The 22,481-nt window shown below is 39.4% G+C and overlaps 1 protein-coding gene across 2 annotated transcripts; it reads right to left on the bottom strand.

The window, feature by feature from the left end:
• Nucleotides 1-5,526: 5,526 nt before the first annotated feature.
• Nucleotides 5,527-21,636, bottom strand: LOC124152229. Of its 2 annotated transcripts, none has more exons than XM_046525088.2 (2): nt 21,136-21,636; nt 5,527-12,277 (listed from the first exon to the last, which is right to left on the bottom strand). In XM_046525088.2, the coding sequence occupies exon 2, from the start codon at nt 12,210-12,212 to the stop codon at nt 8,166-8,168; it is 4,047 nt and encodes a 1,348-aa protein (XP_046381044.2). In that variant the 5' UTR covers nt 12,213-12,277; nt 21,136-21,636; the 3' UTR covers nt 5,527-8,165. The 2 variants fall into 2 exon arrangements, with proteins under 2 accessions (XP_046381044.2, XP_046381045.2); XM_046525089.2 differs by having other exon boundaries at nt 21,390-21,636.
• Between the last annotated feature and the right edge of the window lie 845 nt (nt 21,637-22,481).

Genomic DNA, 22,481 nt, shown 5'->3' with positions numbered 1-22,481 from the left:
GACGTACATTGCAACACTGTGGCTCATACAAACGATGCACCCTTGTCTGAATCTGACGTATATTACAATACTGTGGCTCATACAAACGATGCACCCTTGTCTGAATCTGACGTACATTACAACACTGTGGCTCCTACAAACGATGCACCCTTGTCTGAATCTGACGTACATGACAACACTGTGGCTCATACAAACGATGCACCCTTGTCTGAATCTGACGTACATTACAACACTGTGGCTCCTACAAACGATGCACCCTTGTCTGAATCTGACGTACATTGCAACACTGTGGCTCATACAAACGATGCACCCTTGTCTGAATCTGACGTATATTACAATACTGTGGCTCATACAAACGATGCACCCTTGTCTGAATCTGACGTACATTACAACACTGTGGCTCCTACAAACGATGCACCCTTGTCTGAATCTGACGTACATGACAACACTGTGGCTCATACAAACGATGCACCCTTGTCTGAATCTGACGTACATTGCAACACTGTGGCTCATACAAACGATGCACCCTTGTCTGAATCTGACGTACATTGCAACACTGTGGCTCATACAAACGATGCACCCTTGTCTGAATCTGACGTACATTACAACACTGTGGCTCATACAAACGATGCACCCTTGTCTGAATCTGACGTACATTACAACACTGTGGCTCATACAAACGATGCACCCTTGTCTGAATCTGAGGTACATGACAACACTGGGGCTCATACAAACACGATTCCTAGGACTATTCCTATGTAGCAGAAATCCACATGAGCCCTTTTGACTCCAAATTCATGAGATCCATGCATTTCCTGTAGAATAAGAACAGAAACAATCCCAAAAAACTTAAGCTTTTAATAATAAACAACAAATGAAACAATACTGACAATTACATCAATAAATTTGACAAAACTGTAAACTAAAACAACATAACAATTCATCAACTGGAATACCAACCTTCAAAATCTGATATAATACTGATTTCTCAACATTATACTTTCTCACAAGAGCACAATTGACACATGATTGACAGTAAATATTTCTCTGGTCTGCGAGATGAGTATTCAAAACTCCATACACAGAATCAGTTCTTGAAGGAGCTCTCTGGGTTTGTATGAGGTACTGAGATATATTACACTGTCACAATCCCATCTGGTGTGATGTGTGATACAATGTGTGTCATATCTGGTGTGATGGGGGATACAACACGTATCCCATCTGGTGTGATGGGGGATACAATGAGTATCACATCTGGTGTGATGAGGGATACAATGTGTATCCCATCCAGGATTTGTGGCCAACCAGTATACACCATCTGTAGTGAAAAGTGTATATAACCATGGATGTTAATTACAGCTATAGTAGTATGAAGAGTCCATGGTGTAACCCATCTCATTACCACCTACCAAGACATCACAAACTGTATGATGTACACACACTGCATGTGTATTACAGATATTTCAAATCCTAACAAAAATGTCCATTCTTGAACAAGGACTGATCTGTATTACAAATAAAATGAGTTTAGAGTTACCTGCCCTTGTGTACAGATTTGATGAAAGAACATGCTTCTATGAACACATTTTTGGCAAAGTAAGCCATTGGCAAGAACATTAGGCCAACGACAAGAACATTAGGCCAACGACAAGAACATTAGGCCAATGATGTATGGGCTGGGACTGAAGCATCCTACACTCAAACATCATCTTTTTGTAATCTGGTAATCTGTTTATACACGGCTACTGATAGCTCATCATGTTAACACCTCGTTTATCCACATTTTTACAGGTGACGTGTCAAAATCCAATATTTGCAGTGTGTTTCTCTTACACAATTTCATTTTTTTAACAAGAAACAAATTTGTACACATCGGTGAATATCTTGTCATTACAGTGATCAGATTTTACAGTGGAAAAGATTGATTATTTCCTCTGATTTAGGCCCTCAATTGATAATTCAGTTTTATAAATAAGTGATTGTAAGTTTCTGTTTCAGCCACAGCCACTAACTGTTCCACAGATCTGACTTTGCAATCTGATCGTTCATTTCTAATTGTTCATACAGACATATTACAAACGACCAGCCAAGCTGTTCCACTGAATAACTCTGTGCCATGAACTTCGCATGATATGACAACATCAATGAACGTCATCTCTTCCAGACAGTTCATACAGACATTTGGAAGAAAGACACAGTGGCTGTCCTTCGTTGACAATCAACAAAGAACTTGAAGACGATGATGGAGAGCATATACTACTCAAGAGAAGTTAGAGAACACCTGATTCTTGCATGGGCGGATACAGAGGGGGGGGGGGATGCGGGGGTGCGCACACACCCTTTTTATTTCGAAAAATATCTTCATTTCTGTATAAATTACCACCAAAGACAATAAATAGATCTTAATTGTGCACCCCCCCTTTTCAAAAAAGCTGTATCCGCCCATGTCTTGTATATGGCTAGTTATGCCATGACAGATTACCTATAGTTTCATACTAATAAGTGCCAAACGAAACGCAAATTTCACGTTGCAATTTCTCAGCAATATCCAACTATTTAACATTGACATTTAACATTAATATAACAGCTATTTATTTGCACAATAAAAGACACATATTGAAAAAATAACATGTCTTGAAATGTTCCGCTGATTGTTTTTGGAATCAAATACTGAGCACATACTGAGAACATGCAAGGTTTTAATGTGCAACATGGACTGTTGGGTGTTGAAGGTGCCCATAAAAGCGAAGTGGGGCAACAAACGTCCTTCAGTTCTTTGATTGACACAGAATGCACCATGTCCGGATTAGGCATCAACAATCATCAACGAGCATTGATTAAAGCTGGTGTGAAGGCAACACGAGTAGCCATTGTGTTGTTGATGTTGAGTGTTGTTTAACGCCGCACTCAGCAATATTCCAGCTATATGACGGTGGTCTGTAAATAATCAAGTCTACATCAGACAATCCAGTGATTGACATCGAGAGCATCGATCTACGCAATTGGGATACGATGACATGCATCAACCAAGTCAGAAAGCCTGACCACCCAATCCTTTTAGTCATCTCTAACGATAAGCATAGTCGCCTTTTATGGCAAGCATGTGTTGCTGGCGACCTACTCGGGTTCGAGTAGCAAGAGATCGACATGTTCACCAACAAACATCTATCATCTTATTAACAAACACATTTGTAACATCATTGCGTCAAGATAGGGTTATCGCCCGTTCTCACTTGCGTCGCCACCACCTACCACCTTCAACTACAGCAGGACAGACAGCTGGAACCCAGTAGGGACTTATGTCAGCACCCACAATGCATCAGCAGGGTTTGCGTTTCTTTTGGAATTGAGTATATGAAAGAACTGGCGTTCTTTAACTTCTTTTGATTAGTATATTTCCAAACACACTATCATATTTCCTTCCTGTCACAATACGGAATATGGTGAGAGAATAATATCAAAACATTTGAGCAAGTTGTCATGCAAACTGTACTTGACCCATCATCATCATCATCATCATCATCATCATCATCATCCATTACTGATGTCCGTAGGATTTCATATAGCAAAACATTGTTTTTCTTCTTTGAGCAGATCTATACTTCGCATAAAATATGAGAAAAAAATAATAAGGCTTTATGTACAAATTATAGCCTGCCTTCAAACAAGAAATAGTAGGCAGATATGACTTGAATGGTCCTTTCATCTGCAGCTATTGGTGGAGTTCGTTTGTGACACTGGGGAGACCATTATTATGTTAAGTTGCAGTTGCCATTTTGTAAATCGTGGGAAATAATTAAAACTCATTGTGTTTCACAATTCATTAACACATGTAGCATATTTCATCCACGCTTGTAGATGTAGCAAAATTGTCATCAGTTACCGTATTCACCGTATTAAGCACTCTGGGATCAGACAATAAAGAAAAGGGTGCTAATTAAATTAACCACAAGTTAATATTGATGTTGGAGATTGAGAGTGAAGAAACTTTGTTAAAATGTGGATGAAACATGCAAGTCCCGGATTAGACTTGGACATAAACACGGAACTTAACAGAGCTCCAGATATATATCTGTAGCTCGGACTTAATATCTGTGTTTAATACGCTCCCATTTCTACACTGCTGTATATTCTCTATTACATACAGTAACCTTCAGGCTTAATAAGGCCATACTTTCTTTACTTGCTTTACAGATGTATTAAAGTAAATACCCGTCGGTAGGTGGGGAAGAAGATGCAATCTATTATTGTTTTGGTATTCTGCACTACTATAGGTCAGCTGGTATAAAAAAATCAAAATGGTTCAATGGGGGAGGGGGGCCTGCAACATAGCTGTTGCTTTCAGCCATGGCCAACCTGGCGAATCAAGCGGGAACACTGTTGTGCATCCTTGCATCCTATCAATTTCAGGAACAACAAACTTTATTTTCACTCCCATGTTTGATATGTCAACTTCAGTGGGTCCTTGTTTAGAAAAATACATTTTGGGTGCAATATGCGATCAGCTTGTGAGTGGGATAAAAAAAAAGAGAGCAAATTCTTAAAATTTTTTTGTTCCAATTCAACAACATTTAGTCATCAGATCCGTGAAGCAAGTTAACAACAAGTGTGACCTTACTGACCTGTATAAAGGTAACCAGTAGACTATTCCAGAGTCTGGTCAGGGGGTGCTTATTGAGGCAGGTCTCTTAATGTGGCATATACGGTAACCACACTCGTGCCCTCGAGAAGCAGGAAATCCAAACATACATACAATATAACTGTTGTCAACAGGGGACACAAAGTGTAGAAAAATGTAAACAACGAACCAAAATATAAACAAACTGCCATCAATTTAACACATTGATATTCTGTCACCATGTCAACCTGAGAAATGAAGATGACTAGTTTCCATGGTTACATCAACCTTTGCACAACAATACAAGTAAACAATACTGTGGTTGTAAAATGACACAAAATAACCATTGCAACCAAATCACAGCAGCTAAAGTTTAATACTGTTTCACCTTTGACTATTAAGCCCGCGCATCATGATCAATAATGTGTGTACAGACTATATTCCTCTATCACCCATTAATATGCATGCCGTTTTGCAGTGTGGTTACTATTTATAACGCATACAACAATCCAAGGCCTGTTCCAGGAAAACACAGAGTACTCCAGCCAATCAGTGGGAACCCTCTGTTTACTAGGGCTGCAACAAATACACTATGAGGTGAATACGATTCGTATCACGAATATAGGGTAATGAATACGAATATTAATTCACGAATACAATAACAAGTCAGCAGTTGATGTATTATTTGTTATACACAGTGAAACATTAACATAAATTTTTGGACATGGTTTGTTAATTATAAATATATTATACATTTATATACAGCACTTATCCAGTTAGTAGTATCTGCTCAAATGCGAAAATGACCAGTGACCCCAATACTGTCAAATTAAATATCATAAGAGTGTTGTCTTTGAAGACATCTATGCATATAATATGTTCTTATGGATATTATTAGGTACAGGGTATGTAAATGCACATACTTGCATATTCATAAATATTCGATTCAACAAATAACGAATTCAATTCATGAATGGATACGGTTCGATTCACCGAATATGCGAGTGAATCGTAACAGCCCTACTGTTTACTTCTCGCAAACGTCAATGTCTTGCTTGACCTTGTGTGCCTCGTGAAATAACCTGGTGTTACCTGCTCTACACACTGCTTCAGTGATGGGAGCTACCTGAGTTATTTATTTGGGGGGCCCAGGGGAACAAAAGTCTAAAATTGTACTGTCCCATCACTTGGGGCTTTCCTCCCACATTAAGCTGACACGCCATGATATAACTGGAATACTGTTAAAAGCAGCGTTAAACCCAACTCACTCACTCACTAAAAATGGGCTTCCAAGGCTACAAAATGGGGTCTCTGAGAAATGCCAACAAGAGTCATCCGAAGATGACGAATCCCTCTGTCCCCATAAATTCGAAAGGAAAAATCATAAATATTACTCATTGCACATGTTCAGAGGCTGTTAGTCAAAAATAGATTGAGTTTCCAAAGTGCTGGCACTAGACGCTTGTGAAGCATTCGGCGGTGCATTGTGTCTTTAAATGATTAAGGAAACATATTCAAGTGGTACCAAATAATGAATAGCAGCATTCATTCCTTAACATAAATTTCTCCATATCAGTGGATGTACTCCGTACTTCGTGTTCAATTGTTGTCAGGGGTTTATCTCGTCCTGCTCAGAGGCCAATATTCTGCCCCAAGTCTGCAGCAAATGTCAGTAAAATTCCTAAAATGATTTTTCCCAATACTTCAGATTTTTCGAAACAAAGAATATCAAAATAATCCAATATTGAAAAATACTAGATATCTTCCCAATGTGCCTGCCAAGGGCACTTAGTTTGGAATCCTAAATCCCCCCTAAATCCCCCCTAAATAATAAGGGTTTGCACCACGTCCTGAGTAGGGCTCATCTACTTCTTTGACTCCGTCTCATTACATCAGCTGACTACACCTAGAAAAACATCACTACCACACAGCATATCGGCCCAAAGTATTCACGGGTGATTGAGGAACATATTGTCGAGGAAGAATAATAGGTTCTTCTGCATCCTAATTTCGGTAAATACCATGTCCTTAAATTTAGAAACACAATAATTTAATTTATTGGGACATAACCCTGTTTACTTCAACTTCAAGTAATAGATTTATTGTAAGAAAATCACCATGGAAACCAGAAATGTTTAAGATGAGATAATCCACCAGTGAACAAGTGGGGACAGGGAACCCTTCAGCATAAATACATGGGGTCATTTTCAAAACCAATGGGGACACACTCTGAAACTTAAAACCCCATGGTATGCAGGTTTTTAATGCAGAATCACTGTCCACAAGCAATGTTAGCGATACACAGAATTTTCACAGGGCATCTTTCTCATATTGGAACAACATCCGATGTCATCTATTCAGCCTCAACAGTCTGTTTGTGATCACTGCCGTTAGCATGTCTCTTCAAGGTACTCGTTATAAAATTAGAATGTAGCTTTGTAGCTGAATTAGATTTCACATGAATCCTACAAAGCTGACATGACATAATATTTCTGCTGCAACCATGTGAAGTCACAAAACCAGGTTTGCTGAAAACTTCTACCTTTCTCAGTGTTTTTATCTTTCCTCAGTCTGTCACCACAGTCACTCTCAGGTGAGCCATGCAACACATTCTGTGTATCGCTAACATACATTTTGGTCAACAATTCTGGTGTTCTCCGGTCATTTGAAGCAGAAACATCTTGGCATTATCAGAACTATGACTACTATTTTTGCAAAAAGGTGTAAACTCAATTCTGATTGGACCATTTGTGACTTTCAGCCAATGAAAGAAGGTGATAGAAAATTGAGATGCATAAGGCAACAAATATTACAAAGTTTACATTCCATAATAGAAGCAGTTGTCCCATGATGTAAACTGTTTTTGAGACAGATTATGACTCCCATAATAATATGCAATAACCCATCAAAATAAATGCACCCCTTGTCCCACTGAAAATAACTATGCACCAATCTATAAAATATTGAGAAAATCCCTGCCTCGGCAGAACACTGATACACTGTGCGACATATCACTGATCCTGATCCATTAAATCAGCCATGATCAGACATCATACAACCTCTCATGTTGCCATTGGAAACAACCTCAATTACATCAAGTCGAAACATGTGAACACGCAGCAGCATATCAATACAACAACATACAATACCCAGTACAACAAGGGAGTCTGGGTACTGAAAGAAATACAACATCCCACAGGCCAAGCATCTTGTGTTTGTTTGTTTGATTGTTTTTTAGCTATATGAACATAATCAAGTCTGGACCAGACAATCCAGTGATTAATATGGTGAACACATTCACTCCATGGGGTACGATGACCCACAATCAACCAAATCACCGAGCTTGACCACTAAGACGTGACAGAAGTTACCAAATTTAGGGGGCTTGTTGACTTGAGATTTTCTTCAATAGTTATTTAATCCAGGGACCAATTAAATTAATTTCATGATATTATATTTCTAGTTTATGTCATATGCTATGGCTGTGTACGCAAGGGGAGGTAACTCCGCATGTGGAGACCCTTGTCCCACAGAACCACTGTGTTCATTAGAAAGTGTATGTGAAAGACAAAGGGGGACTTGCAGAGGATGCATTTTTGTCTTGAATACCGGGATCCTCACAAACATTCCAAGGTTTACAGTCAACCAGGCTGTCCGAGAAGGCAAGCTTCTTTGTGACACTTAAATCAAGAGGCTGAGGTTCGATGTTTAGGTTCTCTGTGTCAGCTGCTGTGGGCTCACAACACCTTCTGTTGACAGATTCAAGCAAAAACAAACTGTTAGTTTTCAAATTTGTAACACTTTGGTGTAAAAGATTTGTGTTAAAGTTCTGTGAGTCTGTAGTTTCATCCCATACCGTAATTTGATTTTGAGAAAGCAAAGGCTCCCCAATGCCTCTGGAGTTGTCGACCTTACAGTTCTGTTGCACATGTATACTTCCCCCACCCACTACATCTACCGGTCCACCCAGCCCATCACCTGATGCCCCACAAACCTTGTAATGCTCCTTTGAAGCAGCCACATCATCAGATTTCGACATCAGATATTTTGTAAGATACGAGTTTTGTGGACCCTCCTTTACACCAACAGAAGTTGAAAGGTCAAGCAAAGAATTGTCAAATGTGTTTGTTTTGTCCTGAGCGTCCACTTTCAAACCCCAAGCGATAGCATGCTGGGCATAGCTTGCCTCTCCTGAAGGATTAGCCTCTCCTGAAGGATTAGCCTCTCCTGAAGGATTAGCCTCTCCTGGAGCCGCTGCTGGATTAGCCTCTCCAGCTGGCTTGACGTCATACAAATACTTACAATGAGACAAAGACTCAGACACATCCTCCATCTTTACATCAAGGCCTGTGATGGGGCAGTCTTCTCCTGCCAACATCCCATCAGTTTCTTGTTTGACCACCACTCGGCCAGCTGGGTTGAAGTCGTCCATGGCAGGATTCGTCCCAGGCTGTGGCTCGCAGAGGGAATAGTCATCCTCCACTGGCTCAATCTTGATTGGGAATTCATCATACGACTGAGCGTGGAGAAACCGCCTCTGTGTTGCTAAATACTGATTATCTATACCTGAGCTGTCACATGCATGACTGGATTTGTTACTTGTGGTCTGGTCAGTACATAAAGAGCATATTAATTTCTTATTCTTTCCTTTTTGTGCAGTTTTGTTTTTCGACTTTGGGGATTTTGGCCCTTTCCTGACACCCTTTGGTTTTATTTCCTTTTTCTTTAACTTTTCATTCTCATTTTTGGAAGATCTTGACTTTGCACCATTCTTTTTCAATTTAGTATTCCTAGATGTTTGCCCACAGCGTTTTAATACTTTTGAAACTTTTTCTTTCTTTGTTTTCTTTTCAGGGTCAATTTTCTTCTTTCCATGCATCACCTTGCTTGGCTTTTGTTTTACAACATTAATTACAGACTTGTGTTTTGGCAAGACAGACCTAGTTGATGTGGCACTAGACCCAACTCCAGCTCTTGATCTAGATGCCTTATTTGTTTTTGCACATTTTGATTGTAAAGACTTTCCTAGAATTCGCAGACTTCGGTTATAAACATCTGAGACATGACTCGGTATCATATTTGTATTGGTCTCCACTTCACTTGACCTTGGCTCTGCAGCTGATGTATTTAATGTGACCTTGAAAGTTCCCCTTTTTTTCCTCTTTAGCACCAGTTTGATGTGAGATCCAGAAGTCTCAAGAGCACTGTCATGTTGGGACCTTGAAATATATTTGGCACCTGGAGTTTGTTGAGCAGTTTCAACACACGGCTGTCCATTTGGCATCTCCTTTGATTTGAGCTGACTTAAAGGAACATCATCCTCATCGACAAAATGAGGCACCTTCACTGAAGTCATAGGTTCATCTTTAGAATGTAGTTCATTCACTGGAGTCACAGGTTCACCTTCAGAACATGGTTTCTTCACTACAGTCACACGTTCATCTTTAGAATATAGTTCCTTCACTGGAGTGTCAGGTTCACCCTCAGAACATGGTTCCTTCACGAAAGTTGTATCATAATCATCATCATCATCATCATCATCATCAGGACATCCTTCCATGGATGACATTGTGCCATCACCAACTTCAGAAATACCGTCTTTTTCCAGTGTTTGCACAGGCTGAGATTTCAGAAATGGTGAACCTTGCAAACATGCCTTCATCTTTCTAATTCTTCTTCTAATTTTCCTCATCGTCTTCAGTTTCGTTCTGCCAGTAATAAGCAGCTTGTGAGGATCTGATTCCGATGAATTGTCCGCACTGTCCTGAGTACCAGCTGTGGAGCTGTTCCTGGTAACCATCGTCTTGTACACAACATCAGACTTCTTCCTGGCCCTCTGAATACGCCCACTGTTCAACCTGTCGAAGTATCTCTCCTTCTTCTCCATGTAAGCCCTCTGTTTCACAGCAGCTTTGCCATACATGTTCTCAGGCTGCATGAACCAAGATTTGGGCTTCTTGCCAGTCTTATCAAAATTAAAATGAAACCCTCTTGTCGCCAAAGGGAGTCTAAAGCCATCTTGATAAGTTGCCAGTTTTACCGTTTCTTCCGACTTGACTTCCTCCAGTTTGACCTTGGCTGGTTTCACGTTTTCAGGGCCATTGTTGTTTGGTTCTTGTTCAGGAACAGGAACTACCTCAGGAACTACTTGAGGAACTGGCGGTCGATTCTTCGGTGGCCGACCTCTCTTCCTCTTCACTTCAGGCTCAAAATGACAATCTCCTATCTTCTTTACACTGAAGACATCCGTGCCCGTCATGATCGTCCCATCTGGTCCTGGTTCGAGTTTGATGTCAAGTTTTCCATCATCGTTTCTATCAATAGCATTCACGTTTTTGTGCATTCGCTTGATGTGAACCTGTAGCTGGCTGTAACGCTTGAACGGTTTGCGACACAGCTCACAGAAGTAGGCATGCGAGTCCCCATGCATGGAACCTATATGAGCCAAGAGATGGTCACTTGTTCTTGCACCATAAGGACAGATGGGGCATGCATATGGCCGATCCCCTGTGTGCGTCTCTTTATGCTTTTGCATGTTATACTTGTTGAGGAAATTCCGCAAACACACATCACACTGAAAGGGTTTTATTCCTGAATGAACCTTCATATGAGCACGTAAAGATGGTTTATTCTTGAACCACTTCTCGCACAGTCCACACTTGAATTTTCGGACATTACTGTGTCTATCCTTATGCTTGTTTAAACTCGTCAAGGTGTTAAATCCCTTACCACACATGGAGCACAGGAAGCTGTTGTCCTTATTGTGGGTCTTCAAATGCTTGGTCAAGTCAGATTTGGTCTTGGTTTTCTGGGAACACCCCGGAAAGGTGCAAGAGAAGTTCTTGATGTTGCTGTGTTTAAGACGATGACATTTGAGTTCATAGTTTGTCTTACACCTAAATTCACACAAATCACACTGGACCGGCTTCAGATCGTTGTGCCGGAAGAGATGATACTTCAAGTCCTGAAGCCTCTTGAACCGGAACCCACAGATGTCACACGAATGTGGTCTGTCCTCCGTGTGCTTCAGCATGTGGTGCTTGATGTTCCGACACCATTTTGTCCGGAAGTCACACTGTGGGCAGCTGAATCTTTTGACAGTGGAATGTTTGGCTCTGTGTTTGTAAAGATCAGCTTTGAATCGTGTTCTGAATTCACATTTTTCACATTTAAATGGTTTGGTATTTGTGTGTTTGGCCTCATGCTCTTGTAGACGCTGTCTGATGTGGGTCACATAATCGCAATACTGACACTCATGGTACCAGCCCTTGATGGCATGTCGAGCCTCGTGTCGGTCTAACTCCTTTTTCGTTTTGGCTTTAAAATCACAGCGTCTACACTTCAGTTTCTTCTTTGGTACATCCAGTGTTTCCTCCAACATATCTTCCTCTTCTTCCTCAACCTCATAGTCTTCATCATCATCGTCGTCATCACCCTCATCTGGTAGTATCTCCTCAATCTGCTGTGTAAGCAGACCCTCAGCTTCTTCATCCACTGATGCCAGCTGGATGCCATGGTCCAAGATGGCCGACAGCTCCTCGTCAGGGGGCTCCTGTTTCACCTTCACCTTCCCCTTCATGATGCTCATGATCATTTACAACTGACAGGTATCCATTGAAAGATGCTTTTACATGCTCATTATTGCCATGTCTTCTTTTTCTGAAATTGTAAGCACATCCATTAAACTAAATGTCTCATAAGCTCAACAATTTTTATACCGAAGAAAAAAAGTAACCCCTATGAAGTTTGTTGTTTAACGCTGCATTCAGCATCATTCCAGCCATATGTCTTCAGTCAGTAAGTAATCGAGTTTGGACCAGACAATCCAGTGATTAACATCATAAGCATCGATCCACGCAATTGGGATACGATGACATTCCACCAAGCCAGCAAGCCTGACTACCCGATCCCGTTAGTCGCCTTTCACCACAAGCATAATTGACTTTTACAGCAAGCATGTGTTGCTGAAGACCTTCCCCGGATCTTCACAGGTCAACTCCTATAAAGAGAAGTATGAAACCATGGCAACCAGTTCTTCAAATTTTAGTGTATATTTGTGTCCATGTTACAAAATTTGAAATTATTTCTAAATATGCAGTGCCAGTATGTAACATATGCTTCATCTGCAGTAATGTACCTAGTTTCCTTCATGGTAGGTCTGTACTTCTGGAAACTCCACACCATGTATTTCCATAGTTTCTTGATGATATTAAGTGCAAAATATCAATCATTGTAAGTAACACTGTCCCAATAAAACTAAAGGTTAAATACTTAAAGAGTTATATTTTTGGCTGTTATAGTTACATTTCAAGTGTAATTGTAAACAAAGCATCACTGTCTCACCTTACTGATACCATTATTTCATTATGTTATTAAGTAAGGCATATGTTCAGGCACCATAGTATTTTAAGTCTTTAGACCCGTGAAGATCCGGGGTAGAATAGGTCTTCAGCAACCCATGCTTGCGGTAAAAGGCGACTATGCTTGTTATTAGAGGCAACTAACAGGATCGGGTGGTCAGGCTCGCTGACTTGGTTGATGCATGTCATCGTATTCTAGTTGCATGGATCAACGCTCATGACTTGGTTATTTACAGACCAACGTCATATAGCTGGAATATTGCTGAGTGCGGTGTTAAACAACAAACAAACTTCATAGGCATTTAGAAGTTGGAAGAACATGAATACATGACACTTTTCAGAGACAGCAACTTCTTTTATTCTTCGTCACACGTTTCAGAGCTACTTCTTGCTCCTTCACCTGAGGAAGGAGAAAGATGTTGCTCTGAAACATCATGACAAAGAATAAAAGAAGTTGCTATCCATGAAAAGTGTCACGTATTCACCATGGTATTTACATAATATATGTTGAGCACAACTTTTAGCACCTTAAAACTCACAGACGACACAGTTTTAAGTCTCATATATTGCAGTGCTTATCACTTAACTCGCTAAGTCCCCAAATAAAATATGAACCACTGGTGAGACTTAGTCCCCAGCAACCTAGGTTGGTCGTAAGAAGCGACTAAAAGATCGGATGGTGGGGGTCAGTGACTTGGTTCATTCATGTTAACCGAGGTGTTCTTTACATCAATCACTGGATTGTCCGGTCCAGACTGTTATTTACTGAGAGATGTCTTCATTCTTGAAGCTATAATGAGTGATATAATCTTAATGTGACCTTCATCCCCACCTCACCTCACCTCACCACCTGGGGCACTGTATCAGCACTTGTTACATCAGGCCTACACTGTGGTAAGTGAATTCGCAAAAACATCACAACTTCGTTGAAAGCCATTTAGTCATATTACTGAAGCGTAAAGAAGTGACAGTTTTTTAACGCCGCACTAAGCAATATCCGAGCTATATAACGGTGCATTGTAAGTAAGCAAGTCTGGACCTGACAAATCAGTGGTATGGAGCGATATCCCACACTATCAGGGGATAATAACACGCTATAAGCCTGACCAACCAATCCATTAACAGTGAGACCACACAGACACCAAAGAATTGGGGGTGGGGGTGGGGGTGGGGGCTGTTTAACGCCGCATCAGCAATACTCCAGCTATATGGCGGAGGTCAGTGATTGACATCAAGAACATCGATCCACACGATTGGGACACTATCACATGCATCAACCAACTTACCAAGTCAGCGAGTCTGACCAACCGATCCCATTAGTCGCCTCATAGGACCAGCATAGTCGCCTTTTACAGCAAGCATGGGCTGCTGAAGACCTATTCTAACCCAGATCTTCATGGGTACAAAGAAATTTTTAATAAAAGAATTTGGGGAAAGTGAAGGCATGCTCATGATATCCCTCACTGGTTTGTCTGGTCTGGACGGGATTGGTTTCAGGCCACTGTCATGTTACTGAAATATTGCGGAATGTGGCATTTATTAACAACCAAACTCACTAGAGTGTCCCCCTATTATTATTATTATTATTAAATATATTACATATTCATAAAAATATACGCCATTTGTCCGGACACAAAATATTGCTTCCTGTATGCATCATAATTCAGAATGGATGCAAATCATACACCACCCAGTTGACAAAAACAGTTGACAAAAACAATAGCAGATTTCAGAATGATCAAAACCTGTATGTGTGAGATTTCTGTTGATAAGAAATATGCTTAATGTTGGATCTGTAGTAAACCCAAAGGATGAGACACACTTGGTATTTCATCTGTTGTTTGTTGTACATTTAGAGCAACAACCTGTAAGGCCGTTTCAATCATATACAGACGATGGCGTCATTTAGGGCTGGGACGGGCAACTCGGGTACTCAGGTCGGATGGGTACTGAGAATGATCCAGGTACCCACAGAACTACCCGGACCCGTGGTTGGTCATGTGATACTAGTATATGTTTAATGACAAATATGATCTTGAACTATATGCCAACACTACAAGTCACTAATGTTCGCATTTCTTTCTGACTATGCACCCAGACTTATATATGTTTGAATAAAGATAAAACTTCAGTGTATGCATGACCAGATCGATTTATACTTGTATCTAAATACATTTTGTCCAGGACTACAGTCAAACTATTCCCATCTGGACATTTTGTACCTATCTCTTGAGACCTACAGTGGGTACCCGGGTAGGGTCTGATAACAGGGGGGGTTGGTACCCGGGTAGTAAATTTGGACTCGTCCCAGCCCTAGCGTTATCCACATACAATGATGAATGAGGATGTCGCGATACAGAAGCCATGATACGATACATATCTCAATACTGCATATTTGACATTCTGAATGGAAAACCAAGTCATCTGACAGATTAGAGCCCATAGACTCGCTCATAACAGTAAAGGATAACTGACTAATACCCCTTGACATGACACGAGTCAAGACAATTATTCTGTATGAAAAACAAACAAGTTTACATACTGTATTATGACAGGCAGCAAAGAAAAGCTGGTCAGTCTTGTTATCAGACCAGTTCCGTATCCGAAAGACGACCAAGAAAGTTATTGAGGAATTAAAAAAATAGTTTGTGATTGCTTATGAATACTGATGCCAGATCAACATGGACAATCGATATGCGGTCAAATGTGAATCGATGCCAAATTTAATATATCGGGCATTGTATCGAGCAAGGTTTGCAGACGATGCACCAGTGTACCGGTGAATTGCGACATCAGTACTGATGACGTCACGTATGACGTAGTTAACACACAGTAGGCATAGCAATAGCATGCAGTAATAATATACTACTGTCTTATAATGAGGTGACATAGCAATAGCATGCAGTAATACTATACTACAGTCTTATAATGAGGTGACATAGCAATAGCATGCAGTAATAATATACTACTGTCTTATAATGAGGTGACATAGCAATAGCATGCAGTAATAATATACTACAGTCTTATAATGAGGTGACATAGCAATAGCATGCAGTAATACTATACTACAGTCTTATAATGAGGTGACATAGCAATAGCATGCAGTAAAAATATACTACTGTCTTATAATGAGGTGACATAGCAATAGCATGCAGTAATACTATACTACAGTCTTATAATGAGGTGACATAGCAATAGCATGCAGTAATAATATACTACTGTCTTATAATGAGGTGACATAGCAATAGCATGCAGTAATAATATACTACAGTCTTATAATGAGGTGACATAGCAATAGCATGCAGTAATAATATACTACTGTCTTATAATGAGGTGACATAGCAACAGCATGCAGTAATAATATACTACAGTCTTATAATGAGGTGACATAGCAATAGCATGCAGTAATACTATACTACAGTCTTATAATGAGGTGACATAGCAACAGCATGCAGTAATAATATACTACAGTCTTATAATGAGGTGACATAGCAATAGCATGCAGTAATAATAAACTACTGTCTTATAATGAGGTGACATAGCAATAGCATGCAGTAATACTATACTACAGTCTTATAATGAGGTGACATAGCAATAGCATGCAGTAATAATATACTACAGTCTTATAATGAGGTGACATAGCAATAGCATGCAGTAATACTATACTACAGTCTTATAATGAGGTGACATAGCAATAGCATGCAGTAATACTATACTACAGTCTTATAATGAGGTGACATAGCAATAGCATGCAGTAATAATATACTACAGTCTTATAATGAGGTGACATAGCAATAGCATGCAGTAATAATATACTACTGTCTTATAATGAGGTGACATAGCAATAGCATGCAGTAATACTATACTACAGTCTTATAATGAGGTGACATAGCAATAGCATGCAGTAATAATATACAACTGTCTTATAATGAGGTGACATAGCAATAGCATGCAGTAACCGCATTATCAGTGGTTCATATTGGGAAAGGGAGGTCACTCTAATTTCAAACGGGAGCTATCTCCGTTGTTTTCGTATTTGTGAGAAATGGCGTCACCCACGCTGCATGTTGTTGGTCCAGCTATTAAATGCCCAGCTTATCCCTAAGGTAAAACGTAAGGTAATTAAATGTTTGAATGCATTATATATTTATGTTTCCATCAGTACATCTTCTAAGATTGGTTTAGTGGTGATAACCAATTTCTAACATGTGGGCCCACATCTTTCCCGTCATCTATGGTGATCGAAACAAGTGGGCCCACATTTGTATTTCGCCTAGTTTTTCGTTAGGTTGTTTCGTTAGTTCTGATAATCAATCCCTAAATGTGGGCAGATGTTCTTCCGTCATATTGATTGCAACAGGAGGGACCACATTTATTAATCGCGAAATTCTACTTAAATATTGATAATCATTTTCTCAAATGTGGGCCCACATTGTTCCCGTCATATATGGTGATCGAAACACGTGGGCCCACATTTGTATATCGCCTAGTGGGTAGATGTTCTTCCGTCATAGTGATTGCAAAAGGAGGGACCACATTAAAAAATCGCTAGCTTCATTAGCTTGGCTTACTTATAACCATTTTCTAAAATGTGGGCCCACATTGTTCCCGTCTCATAGTGATCGAAACAGGTGGGCCCACATTTTTAAATCGCTGGGTTTCATTAGGTTGACGAAGTCATTTAGGCTATTGGGCTCACTTTTGTCATTATGTGACATTTTATATTATTCATATTTTGTAATATTGATGGGAAATATCTTTATAAATCATTTCGTGTGACATTAATTCCATAAAAGGCACAAAAGTCTTTGAAGTTTGAATAACTGCGTCATAGCTGACCACACTAGTTTTACAAAAATAGCTACCAAGCAAGAAACTTAAATCTACTTCAAATTAAATTTACAGAGGCAATACAACTCATTCTACTTTTTCCAATATAACACATCAATCTAATCATAAGTGTTGGTGGCGATATAAGCCTGAACATATGTCTACACTTGAATTGATCTCGGACATGATACAAGCCTCAGACGTTTCCGAGAACTTGTTCCATAAAAGGAATAACTCATGAATATTAATGACCCCACGACCTAGTTTGGCGATATTCGTAGAAGTGAGTTCTGCTGTATTGCCATCTTATTTGTACATTTTAATCCAATTATAAGTCATAATACTTATTTTAAATAGACAAATTATGAGTTCGTTATGCGGGTTTGTTTACGTAGTATATATTCTCAACAACAAGTGCGTTTAGTTTCGAATGTGGGCCCACCTCGAACTTTCGATTAGGCAAACGGAGTTAGCTCCCTTCTCGAACCACCGATAATGCGGTTTCGCCTAATATACTAGTCTTATAATGAGGTGACATAGCAATAGCATGCAGTAATAATATACTACTGTCTTATAATGAGGTGACATAGCAATAGCATGCAGTAATAATATACTACAGTCTTATAATGAGGTGACATAGCAACAGCATGCAGTAATAATATACTACAGTCTTATAATGAGGTGACATAGCAATAGCATGCAGTAATAATATACTACTGTCTTATAATGAGGTGACATAGCAATAGCATGCAGTAATAATATACTACTGTCTTATAATGAGGTGACATAGCAATAGCATGCAGTAATAATATACTACTGTCTTATAATGAGGTGACATAGCAATAGCATGCAGTAATACTATACTACAGTCTTATAATGAGGTGACATAGCAATAGCATGCAGTAATAATATACTACTGTCTTATAATGAGGTGACATAGCAATAGCATGCAGTAATACTATACTACAGTCTTATAATGAGGTGACATAGCAATAGCATGCAGTAATAATATACTACTGTCTTATAATGAGGTGACATAGCAATAGCATGCAGTAATAATATACTACAGTCTTATAATGAGGTGACATAGCAACAGCATGCAGTAATAATATACTACAGTCTTATAATGAGGTGACATAGCAATAGCATGCAGTAATAATATACTACTGTCTTATAATGAGGTGACATAGCAATAGCATGCAGTAATAATATACTACTGTCTTATAATGAGGTGACATAGCAATAGCATGCAGTAATAATATACTACTGTCTTATAATGAGGTGACATAGCAATAGCATGCAGTAATAATATACTACTGTCTTATAATGAGGTGACATAGCAATAGCATGCAGTAATAATATACTACAGTCTTATAATGAGGTGACATAGCAATAGCATGCAGTAATAATATACTACTGTCTTATAATGAGGTGACATAGCAACAGCATGCAGTAATAATATACTACTGTCTTATAATGAGGTGACAGAGCAATAGCATGCAGTAATAATATACTACTGTCTTATAATGAGGTGACATAGCAACAGCATGCAGTAATACTATACAACTGTCTTATAATGAGGTGACATAGCAATAGCATGCAGTAATAATATACTACAGTCTTATAATGAGGTGACAGCAATAGCATGCAGTAATAATAAACTACTGTCTTAGAATGAGGTGACAGCAATAGCATGCAGTAATAATATACTACTGTCTTATAATGAGGTGACATAGCAATAGCATGCAGTAATAATATACTACTGTCTTATAATGAGGTGACATAGCAATAGCATGCAGTAATAATATACTACTGTCTTATAATGAGGTGATGGGGCCAGGCCTGCATCATTGAAAAGGGGAACTTTCTCGAGACTGAACTTGCCTCTGAACCCCTCTGAACCCCTCTGAGTGACAGGACTCTTTTGCATATGGAAGGAGCACTCTGCATATGGAGTGATGCTTTTCACTATACCTTCAGGCATTGTTCTTTCCATATGAAATCAGTACTGATGACGTCACGTATGACGTAGTTAACACACAGTAGGCGTAGCAATAGCATGCAGTAATAATATACTACAGTCTTATAATGAGGTGACGGGGTCATTGTATATCTTGTTCTGATGTCACAATAACTTGTGCCTTTGAATATATGTTTAAACCACTGGAATAGTTTGACAATCATGCACATCTGATAACAGAAAAACATAACATTATTTTTATTGTTTGACTTGATTATTTAACACCAATCTGAAAAGCATCTCCGAGCTTCCATAACCAGCAGACACAGAAGTTTGTTTGAGGCTTAAAGCTGCCCTCAGCTTTTTTCCAGCTTTATGACAGCGGCCTGCATATAATCAAGTATGGACCAGACAATCCAGTGCTCGACATTTTGTGCAACAATCCCTGCTGTCAGGGTACAAGAACATTCTATCAACCAAGCCACTGAGCCTGACCACCGAGCCTGACCACCTGATAATTTTCAGCAGCCTCTTGTGACCAGCATAGATTGCTGGGGACCGATTCTAACCAGGAATCCTAATTTAAAACAAAACAATCATTTTTCACCAATTTTCCAGCCAAGGGCAGTTAGTTTGGAATACATATACTAGATCAATCCCTTTTAGCTTAATGACAGGTAATCTCATATTAATTTGATACTTTGGGATCATCTTCATGTTCTATTTAGTCAAAGAGCCTTTCACAAAACAAAACAAACAGGGATAATAATTTCTTGTCTTATTTCAAGAATAGTGTTTAATGTGGTGATGGGCTGGTGTAGTATTTCATACGAATAGTTGAAAATATTTTCTGTTTCCAGGAAATTGTTTTGTGAATATTCTTAATACAGAATCTAATTTAATTAATTAATTTAATCTAATTTCACTGACAGGTAATAAATACTTATATACAACCGGAGACCTAGATGTGCTTATCCTCCGATTGGAAACAAAAGTATTCACGTTTCCAAATTTTTTTCCATCGTTGTGACAGCCTTATCAGTTTCTTACCTCAAGAATACTAATATATAATTCATTCTGAGTATTCCGGAACATGATTTCTGAAATATGTTCTAAAAATATACATACATTTGTGAACACCTAAAACATTTGTTGTTGACACTACAAGTGCTGCTCGAAATTATCATGAATCATTTGCATAAGAAATTCAGAAACAATCAAGGGCTTAGAATATAGCCCTGGCTGCCTCTGTTCTTGGTACCAGGAACGGCCAGGGCCAATTGTACACCCAGATGAACAGTTTCGGGTAGTGGGCCTACAGTGCTATACAATACATCAGTGAAAAAGAAATCATAGACATCCTTTACCGATTTAAGCTGGTTAAATTATTCCTGACCCAGTTCAGACATCAGGAACCATAGCTGAAATCGCTCCCACTCAGTTAAAAGACATCAGTCGCATCACAACAACAGATGCCGTCTTTGGACAAGAGATTGTTATCCCACGGGCACTGATTGCAATCCGATTTACTCCCGGTCGAACATCGTCTGGGGGTTCTCACAAATCCATCAAAGAAAATTTCACGGCTATAAAATTCCAATTGCAGCATTCTAACAAATACCTTCTTTCGCAGAACTGGGCCCCTTGCATAAATTATGCAGACAGCGCTCAGCAGGGATAATGGTTGTGGCACACATTTGCAGGAATCTCTCGTAGACATTGCTTTGAACTAGCGTTCAGACCCCATCCTCATGTGTACCATGCCCACACATCATAATTGTCCTGACGACTGGCGAGCAGACGATAATTTGCCGGTTGACATCTGCGTGCATCTCGTGGCTCACGGACGAGTCCAACTTCTCGCATCAAACCGCCAGCAACTTGCAACATGACAACAGCTGTTTGACAGCTCGTAACGGTTACCTCCCTTTATACAATTTTCTTCAAGTTATAAATTCCATAATGTATCGTTTTCTGCTATTCGTCCATGTGACAGGTACACGCATTCTTGTCGTTTAGAAGGTTGATCTGTATGCACATATATGTCCATAATTTTCATCTAGTATGTCACTAGTTGGGCACTAAATCTTACCTTTGTAATTGTTTTTGCAAATCTTAAGACATATACGGTTAAGTCTGATATGGCTTTTAAAGAGAAAATGAATTGGAAATTTATGTTCAGTGTCCAGAGCCTTCGGTCTCTTCTGCGAGTTTGATGGTATAGAAATATTAGTTTCACGGCACTATGGCGAATCTTCAATTCCGAATTGATATGATCACCTCCAATCACCTCCTGCCTCCTTTTTAAGCACAATCCGCGCGCACGCACTCACGCGCGCACGCACACACACACACACACACACACACACACACACACACACACACATGAAGGGAAATATTGAGAATATGACCCTTCCCCTTATCAATAAATCCTGGCCATTCTGTACGATCACTTCGTTATTTACCACTTAAAACACACGTGACGTGAAAGTGTTAGGTGTCAGGTAAAAACAATTTGTCACGTAAAGTGATGCCGCATTGGAATACACTCTATGGATAGCCGCTACTTGTTCTTACAACTAAATGTTCCCTGTAATCACGCGTTAATAGTTTTCCTTATTAAACAGAAGAAAGAAAACCATCGACTGATTTAAGTTTGTAGGCGACTAATATAAAATATATATATTGTTTATGACAGATAATTAAGTTTATT

This window comes from Haliotis rufescens, unplaced genomic scaffold, assembly GCF_023055435.1.
Source record: "Haliotis rufescens isolate VD_foot unplaced genomic scaffold, xgHalRufe1.0.p SCAF_30, whole genome shotgun sequence".
In the NCBI taxonomy this organism is placed as follows: domain Eukaryota; kingdom Metazoa; phylum Mollusca; class Gastropoda; order Lepetellida; family Haliotidae; genus Haliotis; species Haliotis rufescens.
This window is presented reverse-complemented; position numbering and strand designations above follow the sequence as displayed.

Coding starts and splice junctions, on each gene's coding strand:
- LOC124152229 (XM_046525088.2), bottom strand. CDS start 12,212: ATGATCATGAGCATCATGAAGGGGAAGGTGAAGGTGAAACAGGAGCCC.